The 18,867-nt window shown below is 61.3% G+C and overlaps 1 protein-coding gene across 1 annotated transcript in view; it reads right to left on the bottom strand.

The window, feature by feature from the left end:
* The window catches only part of LOC105487307 (hyperpolarization activated cyclic nucleotide gated potassium and sodium channel 2), a 34,437-nt gene that overhangs the window by 8,229 nt on the left and 7,341 nt on the right, over window positions 1-18,867 (bottom strand). Inside the window, 4 exon segments of the mRNA XM_071087211.1 lie at window positions 909-1,055; window positions 4,812-5,030; window positions 7,152-7,313; window positions 10,363-10,786. Coding sequence (XP_070943312.1) covers window positions 909-1,055; window positions 4,812-5,030; window positions 7,152-7,313; window positions 10,363-10,786 — 952 coding nt within the window.

The following is an 18,867-nucleotide window of genomic DNA, read 5'->3' as shown; positions in this document are numbered from 1 at the left end:
CTGCTCTCTGCTGCCTGTGTGATCACAGCCGCCTTCCCTAGGCCCTGCTTCCTGAGGGTAAGGCCTTCGAGCACAGAGCAGGGCATGCAGTCGGCGCTCAACCACTGCTTGATGGGTGTTGTGGGTTGACCTACATCTCCCAGAAACACAGGCTGACATCCCGAACCCCGGTTTCATGTGGAAACAGGGTCTTTGCAGACATGACCCAGTTAAGGAGAAGCCACGAGGAACCGGGTGGGCCCTGATCCAACAGTCGTCGGATGGATTTGCAAGAAGAGACAGAGACGCACAGGGGAGAGGGCTGTGAGCAGATGGAGGCGGAGACCAGGGAGATGCATCTGCAAGCCGAGGGCGCCTGGAGCCGCAGACTCCAGAAGAGGCAGGAAGGATCCTTCCCGGGGGTCCGGGGAGGGTAGCGCGGCCGGCCCACGCCTTGATTTTGGGCTTCTGGCCTCCAGGACCGTGGGAGGCCGAATCTCTGCTGTTCTAGCCAGACTGGGGGGGTTTGTTCCCGCAGCCCCGGGAAACTCGCCCAGGGTCACCCAAGCTACAGAAACAGCTGGGAGTTAAACCCCCTCCTCATCAGCCTGTGTGCCCCCAGGCCCTGGTGCTCAGCGGGGCCTCTGCAGCTCCTCCCTCCCCACCCTGCCCTGCTTCTGCCCCGCCCTGTCGGGCACAGACCCCAGCAGCTCTGCTAAGGGGGCATTGGGAAGCAAGGCGGGGGTGGCGGGGGTCCCGGGGGTGCAGAGGCTCACGGCGGGGGAGGGTGCATGTACAGGTCTAGCTCAAGTCCCTCCTGGGGCAGCTGAGGCTCCGCGCCTCCTTCAGGGACCAGCTCCTGGGCGCCAGGAGAGGGAGGCCGGCCCTGTGCCCGAGGCTGCCTCCCGCCTGCCCGGCGCCCGCCTCACCTCCCGCAGGGGCCCGTTGAGCTCGCCCAGGATGCTGTCCTCGTCGAACATCTTGCCCTGGTAACGGTGCTCATAGTAGTCGTGGATCTTCTGGCGGAAGTCGGCCGGCAGCTTGTGGAAGGACATGTACTGCTCCACCTGCTTGTACTGTGGGGAGGAGGCGAGGCTGGGTCAGACACCACCCCGGCCTGCAGCGGCCACACGGGCACCTGCTTGTACTGTGGGGAGGAGGCGAGGCTGGGTCAGACACCGCCCCGGCCTTCAGCGGCCACACGGGCACCTGCTTGTACCGTGGGGAGGTGAGGTTGGGTCAGACACCGCCCCGGCCTTCAGCGGCCACACGGGCACCTGCTTGTACCGTGGGGAGGTGAGGTTGGGTCAGACACCGCCCCGGCCTTCAGCGGGCACACGGGCACCTGCTTGTACCGTGGGGAGGAGGTGAGGCTGGGTCAGACACCGCCCCGGCCTGCAGCGGGCACACGGGCACCTGCTTGTACCGTGGGGAGGTGAGGTTGGGTCAGACACCGCCCCTGCCTGCAGCGGGCACACGGGCACCTGCTTGTACCATGGGGAGGAGGCGAGGCTGGGTCAGACACCGCCCCGGCCTGCAGCGGGCACACGGGCACCTGCTTGTACCATGGGGAGGAGGTGAGGCTGGGTCAGACACCGCCCCGGCCGGAGGCAGGGAGACAGGCCTTCACACCTGCTTGTACTGTTGGGGGTCAGGGCTGGGTCAGACACCGCCCCGGCCTGCAGCGGGGAGACAGGCATCCGCCACACAGGGGCCGCCAGATTCCACAACAGCAAATAAACATGCTTCTATTTAAATCAGAGTTGAATTCGTTTCAATGATAAACTCAATTTTTTTTTTTTTCTGAGAGAGTCTCGCTCTGTCGCCCAGGCTGGAGGGCAGTGGCGCGATCACAGCTCACCGCAGCCTCCACCTCCGGGCTCAAGCGAGCCTCCCACCTCAGCCTCCTGAGTAGCAGGGACTACAGGTGTGCGCCACCACGCCTGGCTGATTCTTTGATTTTTTGTGGGGATGAGGTCTCACCATGTTGCCCAGGCTGGTCTTTAACTCCTGGGCTCCTCGGCCTCCCAAAGTGCTGGGATTACAGGTGTGAACCACCTCGCCTGGCCAAGTCGATTCATTCTTAACATTCTGAATAATTGATACTGATATCCTAAATAATAATTCTGGCCGGGCGCGGTGGCTCAAGCCTGTAATACCAGCACTTTGGGAGGCCGAGACGGGTGGATCACGAGGTCAGGAGATCGAGACCATCCTGGATAACACGGTGAAACCCCGTCTCTACTAAGAAATACAAAAAATTAGCCGGGCGAGGCGGCGGGCGCCTGTAGTCCCAGCTACTCGGGAGGCTGAGGCCGGAGAATGGCGTGAACCCGGGAGGCGGAGCTTGCAGTGAGCTGAGATCCGGCCACTGCACTCCAGCCTGGGCGACAGAGCGAGACTCCGTCTCAAAAAAAAAAAAAAAAAAATAATAATAATAATAATAATAATTCTGAAATAATATTAAATTAATTGTCGGGGCAGGGTTGGCGGATAAAGTTCAGGATCTCCATTTAAAGTTGAATTGCAGGCTGGGCGCGGGGGTTCACGCCTGTAATCCCAGCACTTTGGGAGGAGGAGGCGGGTGGATCACTTGAGGTCAGGAGTTCAAGACCAGCCTGGCCAACATGGTGAAACCCCATCTTTACTAAAAATACAAAAGTCAGCCCGGCGTGGTGGCAGGTGCCTGTAGTCCCCGCTACTCGGGAGGCTGAGGCAGGAGAATTGCTTGAACCCGGGAGGCGGAGGCTGCAGTGAGCTGAGATCATGCCCCTGCACTCCAGTCTGGATGACAGAGGGAGACTCCATCTCAAAAACAACAAACAAACAACATAAATAAATAAGTTGAACTGCAGAAAAACAAGAACAATGTTTAGTTTAAGTTATCCTTGTAATATCTGAAATAAACTAAAAACCTTATTTGGCGTTTCTCTGAAATTCAGATGTAACTACGTATCATGAATTTTTTTTTTTTTTTGAGCCTCTGGCCTCAAGCAATCCTCCCATCTCAGCCTCCTGAGTAGCGGGGATTACAGGTGTGCACCACCACACCCTGCTAATTTTTATTTTTATTTTTATTTTTTTTTTTTTTTGAGACGGAGTCTCGCTCTGTCACCCAGGCTGGAGTGCAGTGGCCGGATCTCAGCTCACTGCAAGCTCCGCCTCCCGGGTTCACGCCATTCTCCTGCCTCAGCCTCCCGAGTAGCTGGGACTACAGGCGCCGCCACCTCGCCCGGCTAGTTTTTTGTATTTTTTAGTAGTGACGGGGTTACACCGTGTTAGCCAGGATGGTCTCGATCTCCTGACCTCATGATCCGCCCGTCTCGGCCTCCCAAAGTGCTGGGATTACAGGCTTGAGCCACCGCGCCCGGCCCCTGCTAATTTTTTTATTTTTTGTAGGGATGAGGTCTCGTCATGTTGCTCCGGCTGGTCTTAAATTCCTGACCTCAGGTGATCCCCGTCTCGGCCTCCCAAAGCACTGCGATTGCAGGCGTGAGCCACTGAGCCAAGCCCAGTGCCCTGAATTTTATCTGGCAACCCCACCCCTGAGGAATGGGTGGGCACCTGACTCTATGAGGAGAGGGCCCAGGTACCCTGACACACAGGACCCCCTTCCTAGGGCCTCCAACCCTGCAGGGGCTCCGACCCCTCCCTGATGATCTCTCTTGAAACCGCCGGGTCAGCCCCTCCTGAGCAGGGAAGGGAGCGTGGGTGCCAGGCAGGGGTGCCAGGCCCTGCTGTCCCCAGGACGGTGCCCCCCGATGGCTCCAGCCTCACTTCCGCCCCAGCCCCGCCCGGCCGCAGCTGCTCTGAGCTCAGCGGAACCCGTGACGGCGGGCGGGTGGTGGCACCAGCTTATGTTTGGGTGCGAGGCCCGTGGCTTCCGGACAGCCGGGCGCCTGGCACGGGGCCCAGCTGACCCAGCCGATCCTGCCAGCCACTGCTCGGGGGGTGGGGAGAGGGGGCACTTGACTCCCAGCCAGCCGCTTCACAGAGAGAAACTGAGGCACAGAGTGGAGCATGAGGCCCAACTCCAGGGGCCGCCCATGGGGCCAATCCTAATCTCCCTCCACCCTTCCTGGCTCCCCTGTGTCCCCTCCACGGCCAAGCCTAGGATTAGCCCGGTGGACGCTGCAGGCCAGAGGCCACGTCTGAGCAGTGGGGCAGCCTTGCTGTCCCTGAAGCCTGGCCCTGACTGCCGGCCACCGGCGTGTCCTCAAGTGACCCCAGGCCTCTCCGGACCCGCCAGGCCCCTTCCCCACCCCAGCCCCATCTTGAGCCGGCCTAGAGACCCCCAGGTGGGCCCCGCCTCCTGGCAATGCCTGTCTCTCACTCCAGGCTCCCCCATATCCTCCTTCAGCCCCAGGGGCTTCCTACGTCCAGTGACTGACCCTGACCTGCCCTGACCCCAACTCAGCCCCTTCCAGCCCAGCCTGCGTCCCCTCCCCAGCCCCTGCCCCAAGTCCATCTCCAGGCTCCAGACCTCCCTCCCCATCACACGGCCAGCGCTTCTCACCACCGGCTGCAAGGGTTTCTGTTCCTCCTAATCACAGCCACGGACCCCCAGGGTCCCCGACCTCCCCATCACGCTGTCTGTGCCCTGAGCATGCCACTTGGAGCTGGGTGGAGGGCCAAGTCTGCCTCTCGCCTCGGACCCCAGGGCTGGGCCTGCCTCTCCCCTCGGACCCCAGATCCAGGCCTGCCTCCCCCATCAGACCCCAGGGCCAGGCCCGCCTCTCTCCTCAGACCCCAGGGCTGGGCCTGCCTCCCCTATCAGATCCCAGGGCCAGGCCTGCCTCCCCCATGAGATCCCAGACCCGCCTCCCTCAGACCTTCTCCTGGTACTGGCGCCGCGAGGAGTCCAGCGACTGGATGAGGGCAGTGGCGTGGCCGATGAACATGGCGTAGCAGGTGGCGCCCACGATCATGCTAAGCATGGTCAGCCAGATGTCCGTCATGCTCTCGGGCGCCTGCCGGCCGTACCCAATGCACAGCATGTGGCTCATGGCCTTGAAGAGCGCGAAGGAGTACAGTTCGCTCCACGAGTGGTTCTGCAAGGCCAGCGGGAGGGGTGGTGGTGGGCAGGTGCTCTCGCCCCGGGAGCCCCTGGTCCTCAAGGGCCCACTGCCCGCCCTCCCCCAGGCACTGAGCTCCCCATGCTCAGAGGTAACCAAGAGAAACGGAGACCCAGGTAGATGACATGGTTTGCACACTTGTCACGGTGAGTCGGCAGTAGGACCAGGGCTGATGCTAGCTGCCCACTTTACTCCTGGGGAAACTGAGACCCCGACTTTTGCAGCCTCTGAGATCAGAACATTTGTGAGGTCAAGAGGGGGCGAAAGTTCCAGGGAGCACCTGGGCCAGAGCAGAGGGGCAGGGCGGGCGGACACACCAGGCCGGCCCAGGAGGTCCTGTCCCACCAAGTCCTCAGATGACCCGGCCGGGAAAGGGGGGCCGCGGGGCTCTGTCCAGGAAATGGGACCACATGCGCGGGCGGCAGCCAGACAATGGGCTGCCTCAGCCCGGGCAGCTGTGCCAGGCAGGCTCTGGGGAGGGGCACTGGTGGGTTTTCCCTCTGTAGCTCCTGACCCCATCAATGCCCACCTGCTCTGTGTCCAAACCAAACACATCCCAAGCCCTATATGCACCTGGAAGCTGGGGCCCGGCACTCCCCAGGCGGGGACAAAGGCTCGCTGGGGCACTAACCTGACTAACGCCCAAGGGCTCCCGTCACTGACCCTTCTTAACAGTCAGCACATCTCAGCCAGGAAGCACGGGGAATCTGGGACTGCCTTCATTTATTATTCCTTTTTTTTTTTCTTTTTAGATGGAGTTTCGCTCTTGTAGCCCAGGCGGGAGTGCCGTGGTGCGACCTCGGCTCGCTGCAGCCTCCGCTTCCCAGGTTCAAGCGATCCTCCTGCCTCAGCCTCTCAAGTAGCTGGGACTACAGGCGTGCACCACCACGCCCGGCTAATTTTTGTATTTTTAGTAGAGACGGGGTTTCACCATGTTGGCCAGGCTGGTCTCAGACTCCTGACCTCGGGTGATCCACCTGCCTCGGCCTCCCAAAGTGCTGGGATTACAGCCGTGAACCACTGTGCCCGGCCCATTTACTGTTTCTTTGGCATGTGATACCACTTCCCCATTTCAGGGCTATGATGTAAATTGTTCTTTAGTTGTCAGAGATCAGGTCTGGCTCTGTGGCCCAGACTGGAGTGCAGTGGTGCAATCGTGGCCCACTGCAGCCTAAACTTCTGGGCTCAAGGGATCCAACTCCCTCAGCCTCCTGAGTAGCTGAGACCACAAGTGAACACCACCATACCCAGTTCTTCAATTGTTCTTTGAATTAAATGTATGTAAATGAGGCCAGGCGCAGTGGCTCACCCCTGTAATCCCAGCACTTTGGGAGGCCGAGGCAGGTGGATCACCTGAGGTCAGGGGTTTGAGACCAGCATGGCCAACATGGCGAGACCCTGTCTCTACTAAAAGTACAAAAATTACCCAGGTGCGATGGCGGGCGCCTGTAGTCCCAGCTACTCGGGAGGCTGAGGCGAGAGAATCGCTTGAACCCCGGGAGGCGCAGGTTGCGGTGAGCAGAGATCGCGCCACTGCACTCCAGCCTGGGCGACAGAGTGAAACTCAGTCTCAAAAAGAATAAGCAAATAATAATAATAAATGTAGGTAAATTAAAAAGGGAAATCCACTAGAAAAAGCACTAAGCAGAGGTCTGGGTGACAGATCTCATCATAATCACACTCGGCTTCTCTCCACGGACGATCCCAGGCCTGAAAGGCTCCAAGTGGCTGTTTCAGCCCCCAGGGGCACTAACAGGTCAACCCCGGGGCTGCAGTTCTGGGTCCCCCTTTGTAAAGAGGCCTGAGTCCTCCCCTGTATAAGGGGGGTCTTGTCCCCACCTCTGAAGGGCCTGGGTCCTCCCCTCCGTAAGTGTGGGGTCTTGTCTCCACTTCTGAAGGGCTTGGGTCCCCCCTCTGTGTGGGAGCCTGGGTCCCCCCTCTGTAAGGGGGATAAGGGGGCCCGGGTCCCCCCTCTGTAAGGGAGATAAGGGAGCCTGGGTCCCCCCTCTGTAAGGCGGATAAGGGGGCCCGGGTCCCCCCTCTGTAAGGCAGATAAGGGGGCCCGGGTCCCCCTCCATCAGGGCCCGCGGTGCTCACCACCATGCCGTTGATGGACACCCAGCAGTTGCGCGGGAAATCCTGCAGCATGGGCACCAGGAACTGCAGGCAGCCGTCCCAGTGGCAGAGCAGCAGCATCATGCTGATGAGGTTGCAGATGCGCATCACCGCACTGGCCAGGTCATAGGTCATGTGGAAGATCTGCAGGAAGGCGCCGTGAGCCCCCCACCCCCACCCGCTGCCCCCCACCCGCTGCCCCCCGGCCCCACCTCAGAGCCCCAGTCCCGAGCGCCCACACTGCAGGAGCTCCTGGCCCCGCCCTCAAATCCACGGCTCTGCCTCAGGCCCCCTGCCCCACCCTGCAGACCCCACCCCAACACCCCTGCCCTCCAAACACACAGAACCCACCCCAGGACCCCCACCCAAATCCATGGCCACACCCCAGGACCCCCACCCCACCCTGCAGCCCCACCCCCAAATCCACAGCCGCCACCCCAGGACCCCTGACCCCAAATCCACAGCCCCCATCCCAGGACCCCTGACCCCCAAGTCCACGGCCGCCACCCCAGGACCCCTGACCCCAAATCCACAGCCCCCACCCCAGAACCCCTGCCCCCAAGTCCACGGCCGCCACCCCAGGACCCCTGACCCCCAAGTCCACGGCCGCCACCCCAGGACCCCTGACCCCAAATCCACAGCCCCACCCCAGGACCCCCACTCCTCTCCACGGCCCCCATCCCAGGACTCCCGCCCCCAAGTCCACGGTCCCCACCCCAGGACACCTGCCCCCAAGTCCACGGTCCCCACCCCAGGACCCCTGACCCCCAAGTCCACAGCCGCCACCCCAGAACCCCTGACCCCCAAGTCCACGGCCGCCACCCCAGGACCCCTGACCCCAAGTCCACGGTCCCCACCCCAGAACCCCTGCCCCCAAGTCCATGGTCCCCACCCCAGGACCCCTGCCCCCAAATCCACAGCCCCCACCCCAGGACCCCCACTCCACGGTCCCCACCCCAGGACCCCCACTCCACTCCACGGCCCCCATCCCAGGATCAAGCCCCCAAGTCCACAGCCCCCACCCCAGGACCCCCACCCCACTCCATGGACCCCATCCCAGGACCCCTGCCCCCAAATCCACGGCCCCCGCCCCAGGACCCTCACCCCACTCCATGGCCCCCACCTCAGGACCCCCGTGCCCAAATCCACAACTCCCATCCCAGGACCCCAGCCCCCAGCCCCCCACCTCCAGCCTGCGGTGCCTGGAGGACACGGGACAGTCACCAGGCCCCTACTGGTGGCCGTGGGTGACAAACTTGGTCCAGGACGGGATTGTGGCGGGGTCTGGAATTAGGGGGAGGGGGAGTGACTAGGCTTGGCTTCTCTGACCTCTGTTTCCCCAGAGCTTGAACACAGCAGAATGAATAATAGGGACATGGATGTGTCCAAGGGTCAGTGCTGCGCCCGCACCGCCCTGGTGACACCATTCCCTGGCCCCCACGGCCTCCCCGGACACCCAGGTTCTGCCCCAGCAGCTCCCACGCCCCCACCTGGGGCTCCACCCCCGCAGAGCAACGCCCTAAGCCCCACCCCCCAGCCTTACCCCAGCAGCCCGAGGCCCGCCCTGTATCCCGCCCCTGCTGGGACCCATAACTCCGCCCTGTCCTTCCCTGTGGCCCCGCCCATTCGTGTCACGACCAAGCCTTACTGACTTCCGTGGCCCTGGCCACAGTCCCTGGGGCCCTCATAGCCCTGCACCCCACAGCCCTGCCCCCCGCTTCCCCTGGAGACCTCATAGACTCACCTCCACCCCTGTCCCAGTGCCCTGTGCGCCCCCGCCCTTGTAGCCAAAGCCACACCCCTACGGCTATGGCCCCGCCCTCCTCATGGCCACACCTCTGCAGCTGTGGCCTTGACTCTCACCCACGGCCCGGCCCCTGTGGCCAAAGTCCTGACCCTGTGGCTATGGCCCCACCCCTGCAGTACCCTCACAGCCTCACCCCTGAAGCCACAGCGCAGCCACACCCCTCATTGCCCTGCTCCTGCTCTGCAGGAGCCTCATCCACGACCTGGAGCCCCTCGTGGCCTTGGTCCCACAGCCATAGCCCGACCACTACAGGCTTGGCCCCATCCAGTACCCCTCAGCCCTGTATCTGCTGCTTAAAAGCACCCCAGTACCCTCATATCCCCACACCTGATGTCTGACCCCGCCCAGCACAATCCTCAGAGCCCCGCCCCTGCTGCCTGACCCCTCCCAGCACAACCCTTATAGCCCCGCCCTTGCTGCTTGACCCCTCCCAGCACAACCCTTATAGCCCCGCCCTTGCTGGCTGACCCCTCCCAGCACAACCCTCATAGCCCCTCCCATGCTGCCTGACCCCTCCCAGCACAACACTTATAGCCCCGCCCTTGCTGCCTGACCCCGCCCAGCACAGCCCTTACAGCCCCAACCCTGCTCCTTCACCCTGCCCAGAAAAATCCTCATAACCCTTCCCTTGCTGCCTGACCCTGCCCAGCACAACCCTCATAGCCCCGCCCCTGCTGCCTTGACGCCACCCCAGCACAACCGTCACAGCCCCGCCCCTGCTCATTGACCCCGCCCAGCACAACCCTCATAGCCCCGCCCTTGCTACTTGACCCGGCCCAACACAATCGTCACAGCCCCACCCCTGCTCCTTGACCCCACCCAGCACAATTCTCATAACCCCACCCTTGCTGCCTGACCACGCCCAGAAAAACCCTCATAGCCCCACCCTTGCTGCTTGACCCCACCCAGCACAACCCTCATAGCCCCGCCCCTGCTGTCTGACTCCGCCCAGCACAACCCTCATAGCCCCGCCCCTGGTGCTTACTCCACCCCAGCAGCATCATAGCCCTGTCCCTGCTGCCTCAACCCTGCTCAGCACCCTGAAAGCTCCACCCCTGCTGGCTTGGCCCTACCCCTGCACCGTTGTATCTCCACCCCAGCATCCTCAAAGCCCCGCCCCTGCACTCTCATAGTCCCACCCCTGGGGCCTGGACACCACCCAGATCTCTCATAGCCCCTCCCCTGCTGCCTTGGCCCCACCCCTGCACCACTGTAGCTCCACCCCAGCACCCTCACAGCCCTACCCCTGATGTCTGACCCCACCCCAGCACCCTCGTAGCCCCGCCCTGGTGGCCTTGACCCCGCCCCTGCACCATTGTAGCTCCACCCCAGAACCTTCATGGCCCCGCCCCGGCGGCCTTGACCCCGCCCCCCGCCCCACCTCACCTCCTCCCACTGGTGGATATAGCGGATCAGACGCGAGAGGCGCAGCAGCCGCAGGAGGCTGAGGATCTTGGTGAAGCGCACGATGCGCAGGGCGCGCGCAGTCTTGTAGACCTCGGAGTCGATGCCCTTCTCCACGATGAGGAAGATGTAGTCCACGGGGATGGAGGACACGAAGTCCACCACGAACCACGTGCGCAGGTACTTCTTCTTGATCTTCTCGGGGTCCAGGATGATCTCCGTGTTGTCCTCGATCACGATGCCGGTGCGGAAGTTCAGCACCAGGTCCATGAGGAAGAAGGTGTCCGAGACCACATTGAACACAATCCACGGGGCGGTGGTCTCGTCCTTGAAGAAGGTGATGCCCACCGGAATGATGATGAGGTTTCCCACCATGAACAGCAGCATGGTGAAGTCCCAGTAGAACCTGGGGGCGAGGGTGCCCACACCTTAGGCCGGTGCCTCCCCGGGGCGCCTGCGGGACCAGCCCCGGGCCCTCCTCCCTGGGGACAAGGGGCGCCCACACCTCAGGCCGGTGCCTCCCCGGGGCGCCTGCGGGACCAGCCCCGGGCCCTCCTCCCTGGGGACAAGGGGCGCCCACACCTCAGGCCGGTGCCTCCCCCGGGCGCCTGCGGGACCAGCCCCGGGCCCTCCTCCCTGGGGGGTGAGGGGTGCCCACACCTCAGGCCGGTGCCACCTCCAAGGAGCCTGGGGGACCAGCCCCGGGCCTGCCTCCCTGGGGGGACGAGGGGCACCCACACCTCACACCGGTGTCTTCCCCCCAGGTGCCTGCGGGACCAGCCCCAGGCCCTCCTCCCTGGGGTCAAGGGGCACCCAAACCTCAGGCTGGTGCCTTCCCCCAGGCACCTGTGGGACCAGCCCCGGGCACTCCTCTTTGGGGGACAAGGGTGCCCACACCTTAGGCTGGTGCCTTCCCCAGGACCGGCCCCGTGCCCTCCTCCCTGGGGACCAGGCTCCCACTCCAGGAAGGCTGCCCAGACCCGAGGGAGCCCAATGCCCACTGCGCTGCCCTAGCCCAGGTCCCTTCCTCAGGCCCAGCTCTGACCCCGTGTCCAGCTTTGACCCCGTGTCCTTGAAGATGCAGGAGACCTCACAAGGCCCAAGAGGTGGCTCAAAATAGATTAAATGCTTCACATGACCAGAGAGGCACAATGTGCCTGGCACAAGGTTGGCGTTGAAAAACTAGACAGGACAGGACAGCAGACGAGCAGAGAGGAGCTGGGGTGCAGAGGGGCAGCAGGAAGCAGCAGGGCCAGGCAGGGCGGCGGGCACAGGGAGAGCAAAGGCAGGAAGCCAATGTGGGAAATGAATCGTGCTCAGCTCATGCCGGGAGGTGAGGGCCCCAAATGCCTTACTGAGAAGTGGGAGCCTCCACAGGGGCCACAGGAAGGCTGAGCCAGGGCAGCACTGGCTGCAATTCCAGAGGAAATGAGGCATCCATGCAGGAGGAGAGAGGAGGAAGTGAGGCGTCCACATAGGAGAGAGGAGGAGGAAGTGGGGCGTCCACGCAGGAGGAGAGAGGAGAGAGTGGGGTGTCCACGCAGGACAGAGGAGGAAGTGGGGCGTCCACGCAGGAGGAGAGAGGAGAGAGTGGGGTGTCCACGCAGGACAGAGGAGGAAGTGGGGCGTCCACGCGGGAGGAGAGAGGAGGAAGTGGGGCGTCCACGCGGGAGGAGAGAGGAGGAAGTGGGGCGTCCACGCGGGAGGAGAGAGGAGGAAGTGGGGCATCCACGCGGGAGGAGAGAGGAGGAAGTGGGGCGTCCACGCGGGAGGACAGAGGAGGAAGTGGGGCGTCCACGCGGGAGGACAGAGGAGGAAGTGGGGCGTCCACGCGGGAGGAGAGAGGAGGAAGTGGGGCGTCCACGCGGGAGGACAGAGGAGGAAGTGGGGCGTCCACGCGGGAGGACAGAGGAGGAAGTGGGGCGTCCACGCGGGAGGAGAGAGGAGGAAGTGGGGCGTCCACGCGGGAGGACAGAGGAGGAAGTGGGGCGTCCACGCGGGAGGACAGAGGAGGAAGTGGGGCGTCCACGCGGGAGGGAGGGAAGTCAAGCAGAGTCGGGGCTGGTGCCACAGGGGAGGCCGAGAGGGTGGGAGGAACGGGCCAAGCCGGACCTGGCACCGTTCGGACGTTCCACATGATAAATACCCGTGGACAAGAGACCAGAGGGCACATCCACTCCCAGATACACCCGGCCAGAGTCCAAGTCCCCAGCGTGGATTCCAAAACTCTCCCCAGGAAGCTCTGGCAGAAAAGGGCCTGTCTGTTCGGGGCCTGCGTATGGCGGGCCAGGCACGGTGCTGTGAGAGCTGCGTCCACACGGGAGGTCAGAGAGTCAGCGAATGGCTCCATGGACAGGCGCCTGGCCCTTTCGCTATCGAGAAAATGCAAATCAAAACCACCCTGAGCACACACGGGCGGCTCCTTAAAAAGACAAAATTACCGGCACTTCCCCGCCCCGAGATTACACCCAAAGAAATTAAAACAAGGATGCGGACGGACGCCCACTCCGCCGTGTCCACACCAGCTCGACTGCGGACGGACGCCCACTCCGCCGTGTCCACACCAGCTCGACTGCGGACGGACGCCCACTCCGCCGTGTCCACACCAGCTCGACTGCGGACGGACGCCCACTCCGCCGTGTCCACACCAGCTCGACTGCGGACGGACGCCCACTCCGCCGTGTCCACACCAGCTCGATTCACACTCGAATCACAGCAGCCAAAAGGCGGAGGCAGCCCAGGCGCCCATCACCAACAGAGGGACAAACACAGCATGACTCGTCCATCAAAGAACACGACTCAGCCACGAAAAGGAGCGAGGCTCTGACCCAGGCCACGGCGCAGACGCCCCTTGAGGACGTCACGCTCAGTGAGAAACGCCATTTCTTTTTTTTCTCTGAGACGGAGTCTCGCTCTGTCGCCCAGACTGGAGTGCAATGGCGTGATCTCGGCTCGCTGTAACCTCCACTTCCCAGGTTCAAGCGATTCTCCTGCCTCAGCCTCCTGAGTAGCTGGGATTACAGGTACCCACCACCACACCCAGCTAATTTTCGTATTTTTAGTAGAGACGGGGTTTCACCATGTTGGTCAGGCTCGTCTCGAACTCCTGACCTCAAGATCCTTCCACCTCGGCCTTGCAAAGTGCTGGAATTACAGGTGTGATCCCATTTCTATGCAATGTCCAGGACGGGCCAATCCAGAGAGACAGGAAGGAGATGCGTGGGTGCGGGGGACCAGGGGCTGGAGGGACGAGGAGTGGCACATGCGGGGTGCAGTTTCTGTCTGGGGGATGAGAAAGGTATAAACATGGGTAGTGGTGATGGTTGTGCATTATGAATGGGCTTAAGGACACTGATTCATAGGTTTTAAAACAGTTAAGTGGAAAATTGATAAAAGAAAAAGCCGGCCGGGCGCGGCGGCTCAAGCCTGTAATCCCAGCACTTTGGGAGGCCGAGACAGGCAGATCACGAGGTCAGGAGATCGAGACATCCTGGTGAACACGGTGAAAACCCGTCTCTACTAAAAAGTACAAAAAAAAAAAACTAGCCGGGCGAGGTGGCGGCGCCTGTAGTCCCAGCTACTCCGGAGGCTGAGGCAGGAGAATGGCGGGAACCCAGGAGGCGGAGCCGGCAGTGAGCCAAGATCCCGCCACTGCACTCCAGCCTGGGTGACAGAGCGAGACTTCGTCTCAAAAAAATAAAATAAAATAAAATAAAATTGGCCGGGCGCAGTGGCTCACACCTGTAATCCCAGCACTTTGGGAAGCTGAGGTGGACGCGTTACAAGGTCAGGAGATCAAGACCAGCCTGGCCAACATAGTGAAACTCCATCTTTACCAAAAATACAAAAATATATATATATATATATTAGCCGGGTGTGATGGCATGTGCCTGTAGTCCCAGCTACCTGGGAGGCTGAGGCAGGAGAATCGCTTGAACCAGGTAGTCGGAGCTTACACTGAGCTGAGATTGCATCACAGCACTCCAGCCTGGGCAACAGAGTGAGGCTCCATCTCAAAAAATAACAATAATACAAAAATTCGCCGGGCGTGATGGCGGGCGCCTGTAGTCCCAGCTACTCAGGAGGCTGAGGCAGGAGAATTGTTTGAACCTGGGAGGCGGAGGTTGCAGTGAGCCGAGATCGCGCCACTGCACTCCAGCCTGGGTGACAGAGCGAGATTCCATCTCAAAGAACAAAACGAAACAAAAAACCAAACGTTTGGGCTCTGAGGCCAAGGGCTCTTGACGAAGGGGAGGTCCCAGAGTGGGGTCTGAGCCCACATGCCCTGCACATGCCTGACTTAGGCAAGGGAGGGTCTTGAATTTCCAGCACAATGATTCATTTTGTCATAAACACTGGGGGTCGGGGGATACGCCAAACACGCTGGCTCATGCCTGTAATTCCAACATTTTGGAAGACTGAGGTGGGAGGATCGCTTGAGCCCAGGAGTTTGAGACCAGCCGGGCAACATGAGACCCTGTTACACACACACAAAACCACAGGGGGGACCCCCCACCCCCAGATCAACTCAGCCTTCTTAGTTCTTGAGGTTTGGTTTTTTTTTTGAGACAGAGTCTCGCTCTGTCGCCCAGGCTGGAGTGCAGTGGCCCGATCTCAGCTCACTGCAAGCTCCGCCTCCTGGGTTCACGCCATTCTCCTGCCTCAGCCTCCCGAGTAGCTGGGACTACAGGCGCCCGCCACCTCGCCCGGCTAATTTTTTGTATTTTTAGTAGAGACGGGGTTTCACCGTGTTAGCCAGGGTGGTCTCGATCTCCTGACCTTGTGATCCGCCCATCTCGGCCTCCCAAAGTGCTGGGATTAGAGGCTTGAGCCACCGCGCCCGGCCAATTTTTGTATTTTTAGTAGAGACGGGGTTTCACCGTGTTAGCCAGGGTGGTCTCGATCTCCTGACCTCGTGATCCGCCCTCCTCCGCCTCCCAAAGTGCTGGGATTACGGGCTTGAGCCACCGCGCCCGGCCAGTTCTTGGGGTCTTATCTCCACCCCAGGCCCAGCTCCTCCCTATCATGGCCAGGGTCCCCGCATCCTGTCGGAGGAGAGGCCGAGAGGCTGGAGGGACTCCCCAAAGTTAGCACCAATAAAGGAAACCCGGGAGCCCATCGCTGGCATGGCTGCCCGGAGCTTTGTTTCAGGAGCCGCCGAAAGTTGGCTCCTTGTTTCTGGATGGCTCCTCGAGGGAAAAGCCGTTAACACCACGTCTGCCGGGTGACCCGGACGCTCCACTTTGGGGAAATGATCCCGAGGAAACCTTCCAAAAGGAAGAGAAAAAAATTAAAAAGCCATTTGTACCAAGATGTTCACAGCCGCTCGGTCTGTGAGAGCCAAAGGCTGGAAGGGACCCAACGTCTCACAGGGCGGCGGCATCAGCCAGACCTGGGCTGGCTCCCGCCTGCTGGCACAGCGACCTTGGGCGAGTTCCTGCAGCCCCTGAGAATCTCAGTCTCTTCTTCCAAGCACCCACCGCCTGGGGATGGGGAGGGGCTGAGCCTTTGGGACAGGCCCCCAGGAACCACCTGGGCTGGGGATAAAACCTGAAGAGACCTGAGAAAGGCTGACTCAGGGCCAGGCACAGTGGCTCATGCCTGTAATCCCAGCACTTAGAGAGGCCGAGATGGGCGGATCACGAGGTCAGGAGATCGAGACCATCCTGGCTAACACGGTGAAACCCCATCTCTACTAAAAAAAAAATACAAAAAAAAAAAAAAATACAAAAATTATTTTTGTGTGTGTGGTGGCAGGCACCTGTAGTCCCAGCTACTCGGGAGGCTGAGGCAGGAGAATGGCGTAAACCCGGGAGGCGGAGCTTGCAGTGAGCCGAGATGGTGCCACTGCACTCCAGCCTGGGCGACAGAGCGAGACTCCATCTCAAAAAAAAAAAAAGGAAAGGATGGTGAGGGGCTCGTGCCTCTAATGCCAGCACCTTGAGAGGCCAAGGCTAAAGGATCACAGAAACTCAGGAGTTCAGGTCCAGCCTGCGCAAGACAGTGAGATCCCATCTCTACAAAAAAATACAAAAACTAGGCCAGGTGCGGTGGCTCAAGCCTGTAATCCCAGCACTTTGGGAGGCCGAGATGGGCGGATCACGAGGTCAGGAGATCAAGACCATCCTGGCCAATACGGTGAAACCCCGTCTCTACTAAAAATACAAAAAACTAGCTGGGCGAGGTGGCGGCGCCTGTAGTCCCAGCTACTCGGGAGGCTGAGGCAGGGGAATGGTGTAAACCCGGGAGGCGGAGCTTGCAGTGAGCCGAGATCCGGCCACTGCATTCCAGCCTGGGCGACAGAGCAAGACTCCATCTCAAAAAAAAAAATAAATAAATACAAAAATCAGCCAGTGTGGTGGCGGGCACCTGTGGCCCCAGCTACTTGGGAGGCTGAGGTAGGAGGATCGCTTGAGCCCATGAAGCCGAGGCTGCAGTGAGCCAAAATTGCACCACTGCACTCCAGCCTGGGTGACAGAGTGAGACTCTGTCTAAAAAAAAAAAAAAAAAAAAGGTGACTTGATCTTGAGGTGGGGAGGGCCCCTCACAAGCTTGAAGGGTGAAATCAAATGACTTGAAATGTAAGGCCTTCCTTTCCCTGCATCTAGACAGGGCGTGAGGGCTCAGGCCCCCAATCTGACGCATCTGCTCAGCAACGAGACCCCCAGGGCCCCAGCACCGAGTGGGCTGAGGGGATGCCACCTGCCTGCCGCTGGCTCCCTGCCCCTCGGTCCCAGTCTCTCCCTCTGCATTGAGACCTGCCTCCCGCCTTCGAGCACCAGCCTTGGGACAAAACAGGTAGGAAAGATCAGTTGAAAAGGCCACAGTGGCTGGGCGCAGTGGCTCAAGCCTGTAATCCCAGCACTTTGGGAGGCCGAGATGGGCGGATCACGAGGTCAGGAGATCGAGACCATCCTGGCTAACACGGTGAAACCCCGTCTCTACTAAAAATACAAAAAATTAGCCGGGCGTGGTGGCGGGCGCCTGTAGTCCCAGCTACTCTGAGGCTGAGGCAGGAGAATGGCGTGAACCTGGGAGACGGAGCTTGCAGTGAGCCGAGATCGCGCCACTGCACTCCAGCCTGGGTGACACAGCGCGAGACTCCGTCTCAAAAAAAAAGGCCACAGGACCTAGAAATCTCCCCCACAAGGAGCGGGGACAAACTCCCAAGGGGCTCCAGAGACCTCCAAGGGGGACCTAGAAACCACCAAGGAGACCTAGAAACCACCAGGGGGACCTAGAAACCGCCAAGGGGGACCTGGAAACCACCAAGGCGGGGGCCTGGTTTTAAACGGCCATATAACATAAGGGCCTCCTTTCCAGGTGACAATTAACAGACGTTCTCCCCTTTATTCTCGGGGTGGGCTGGGGGCAGGGACCACACCTCCCCTCTGATGTAAGTGGGGCTGCAGGATGAGACCCCAGGACTGTCCTCTTGTCTACGGCCCACACTGTCTGGAAACCTCCTCCCTCGAGCCTTCTGTTCCTGTGTCCCGGGGAAAGGACTCCTCAGCCCATCTTGCCCAGCAGGGCAGTATTCCCGGGGATTACAGGGGTTGGAGCAGAGGGGCCTAGGAGAAGGCACAGGTTGGGTGGCCACCCTGAGGGTCCCTCGTGGGGCTGGGCCTGCCCGTTCCAACCGCAATGCCTCCAAGCAGGGCTTGGGGCCACAACCCTCATCGTCACCAGCCAGAGGTCAGAAGGAGGAAGGGCGTCCACACATGTCCCTTACCAAGGGAAAACCAAGGCCTGGGGCAGAGGGGACCCCAGAGCCCTGCAGGGCGCCACCGTCCCTGCCGGTGCACCCCGGCCCTCTCCTTGCCCAGCACTGGAACGAGTGACGTTGGGAGTCCCTCTCGCCCTGGGGAGGGGGAGCCAGCTCCAGGAGACAGGACCCCAGAGAGAGGACCCGGGGCGGGAGGAAGGCCCAGAGCCACCCCGACTCCCCCTCACACTCTGCAGGAGCGTCCGGCAGCCCCTTCCCCATCCAGCCGCCATAGGGACGCAGGCGGGCGCCAGCAGCCCCCGGGCACCCTGTGCCCTCCTTTCCCAACCCCAGTGCTGAACACGGACGGGCCCCCCTCAGCTGTCACGGGAATGTCAGGCACCATCATTAAATCCTGTACTTAAAACCCATCCCCAACAGGTAACAGAGAGGCTTCTGCAAGGGCCCCTTCCTCAGAAATGTTGGGGGGTCCTGCCACTTGGTCCAGCCCGGCCCTCGCAGGCAGGGAGGGAGACTAGCTCCAGAGGCCGGGGATGAGGCTGGGTCCCTGGGGAGACCTTCCGGCCTCAGCTCTCACGCCTGGGGGGCTGGAGGAAGCCTCAGACCCCCTCCCACTCACAGGGGGCTTCAGTGGGGCCTCCAGCACCTGACACCAATGTGAGCTCAGCCCAACTCCAGCAGCCGCCCGGCCTCTCTCTCGGCTCAGACAGGGAAACTGAGGCTCTTCCAGCCATAAGCGAAACAGTGGGATGGACACCCAG

The sequence above is a fragment of the Macaca nemestrina genome, chromosome 20 (genome assembly GCF_043159975.1).
Source record: "Macaca nemestrina isolate mMacNem1 chromosome 20, mMacNem.hap1, whole genome shotgun sequence".
Lineage (NCBI taxonomy): Eukaryota > Metazoa > Chordata > Mammalia > Primates > Cercopithecidae > Macaca > Macaca nemestrina.
Note: the sequence above shows the minus strand (reverse complement) of the source record. Positions and strands in the feature narration are given on the sequence as shown.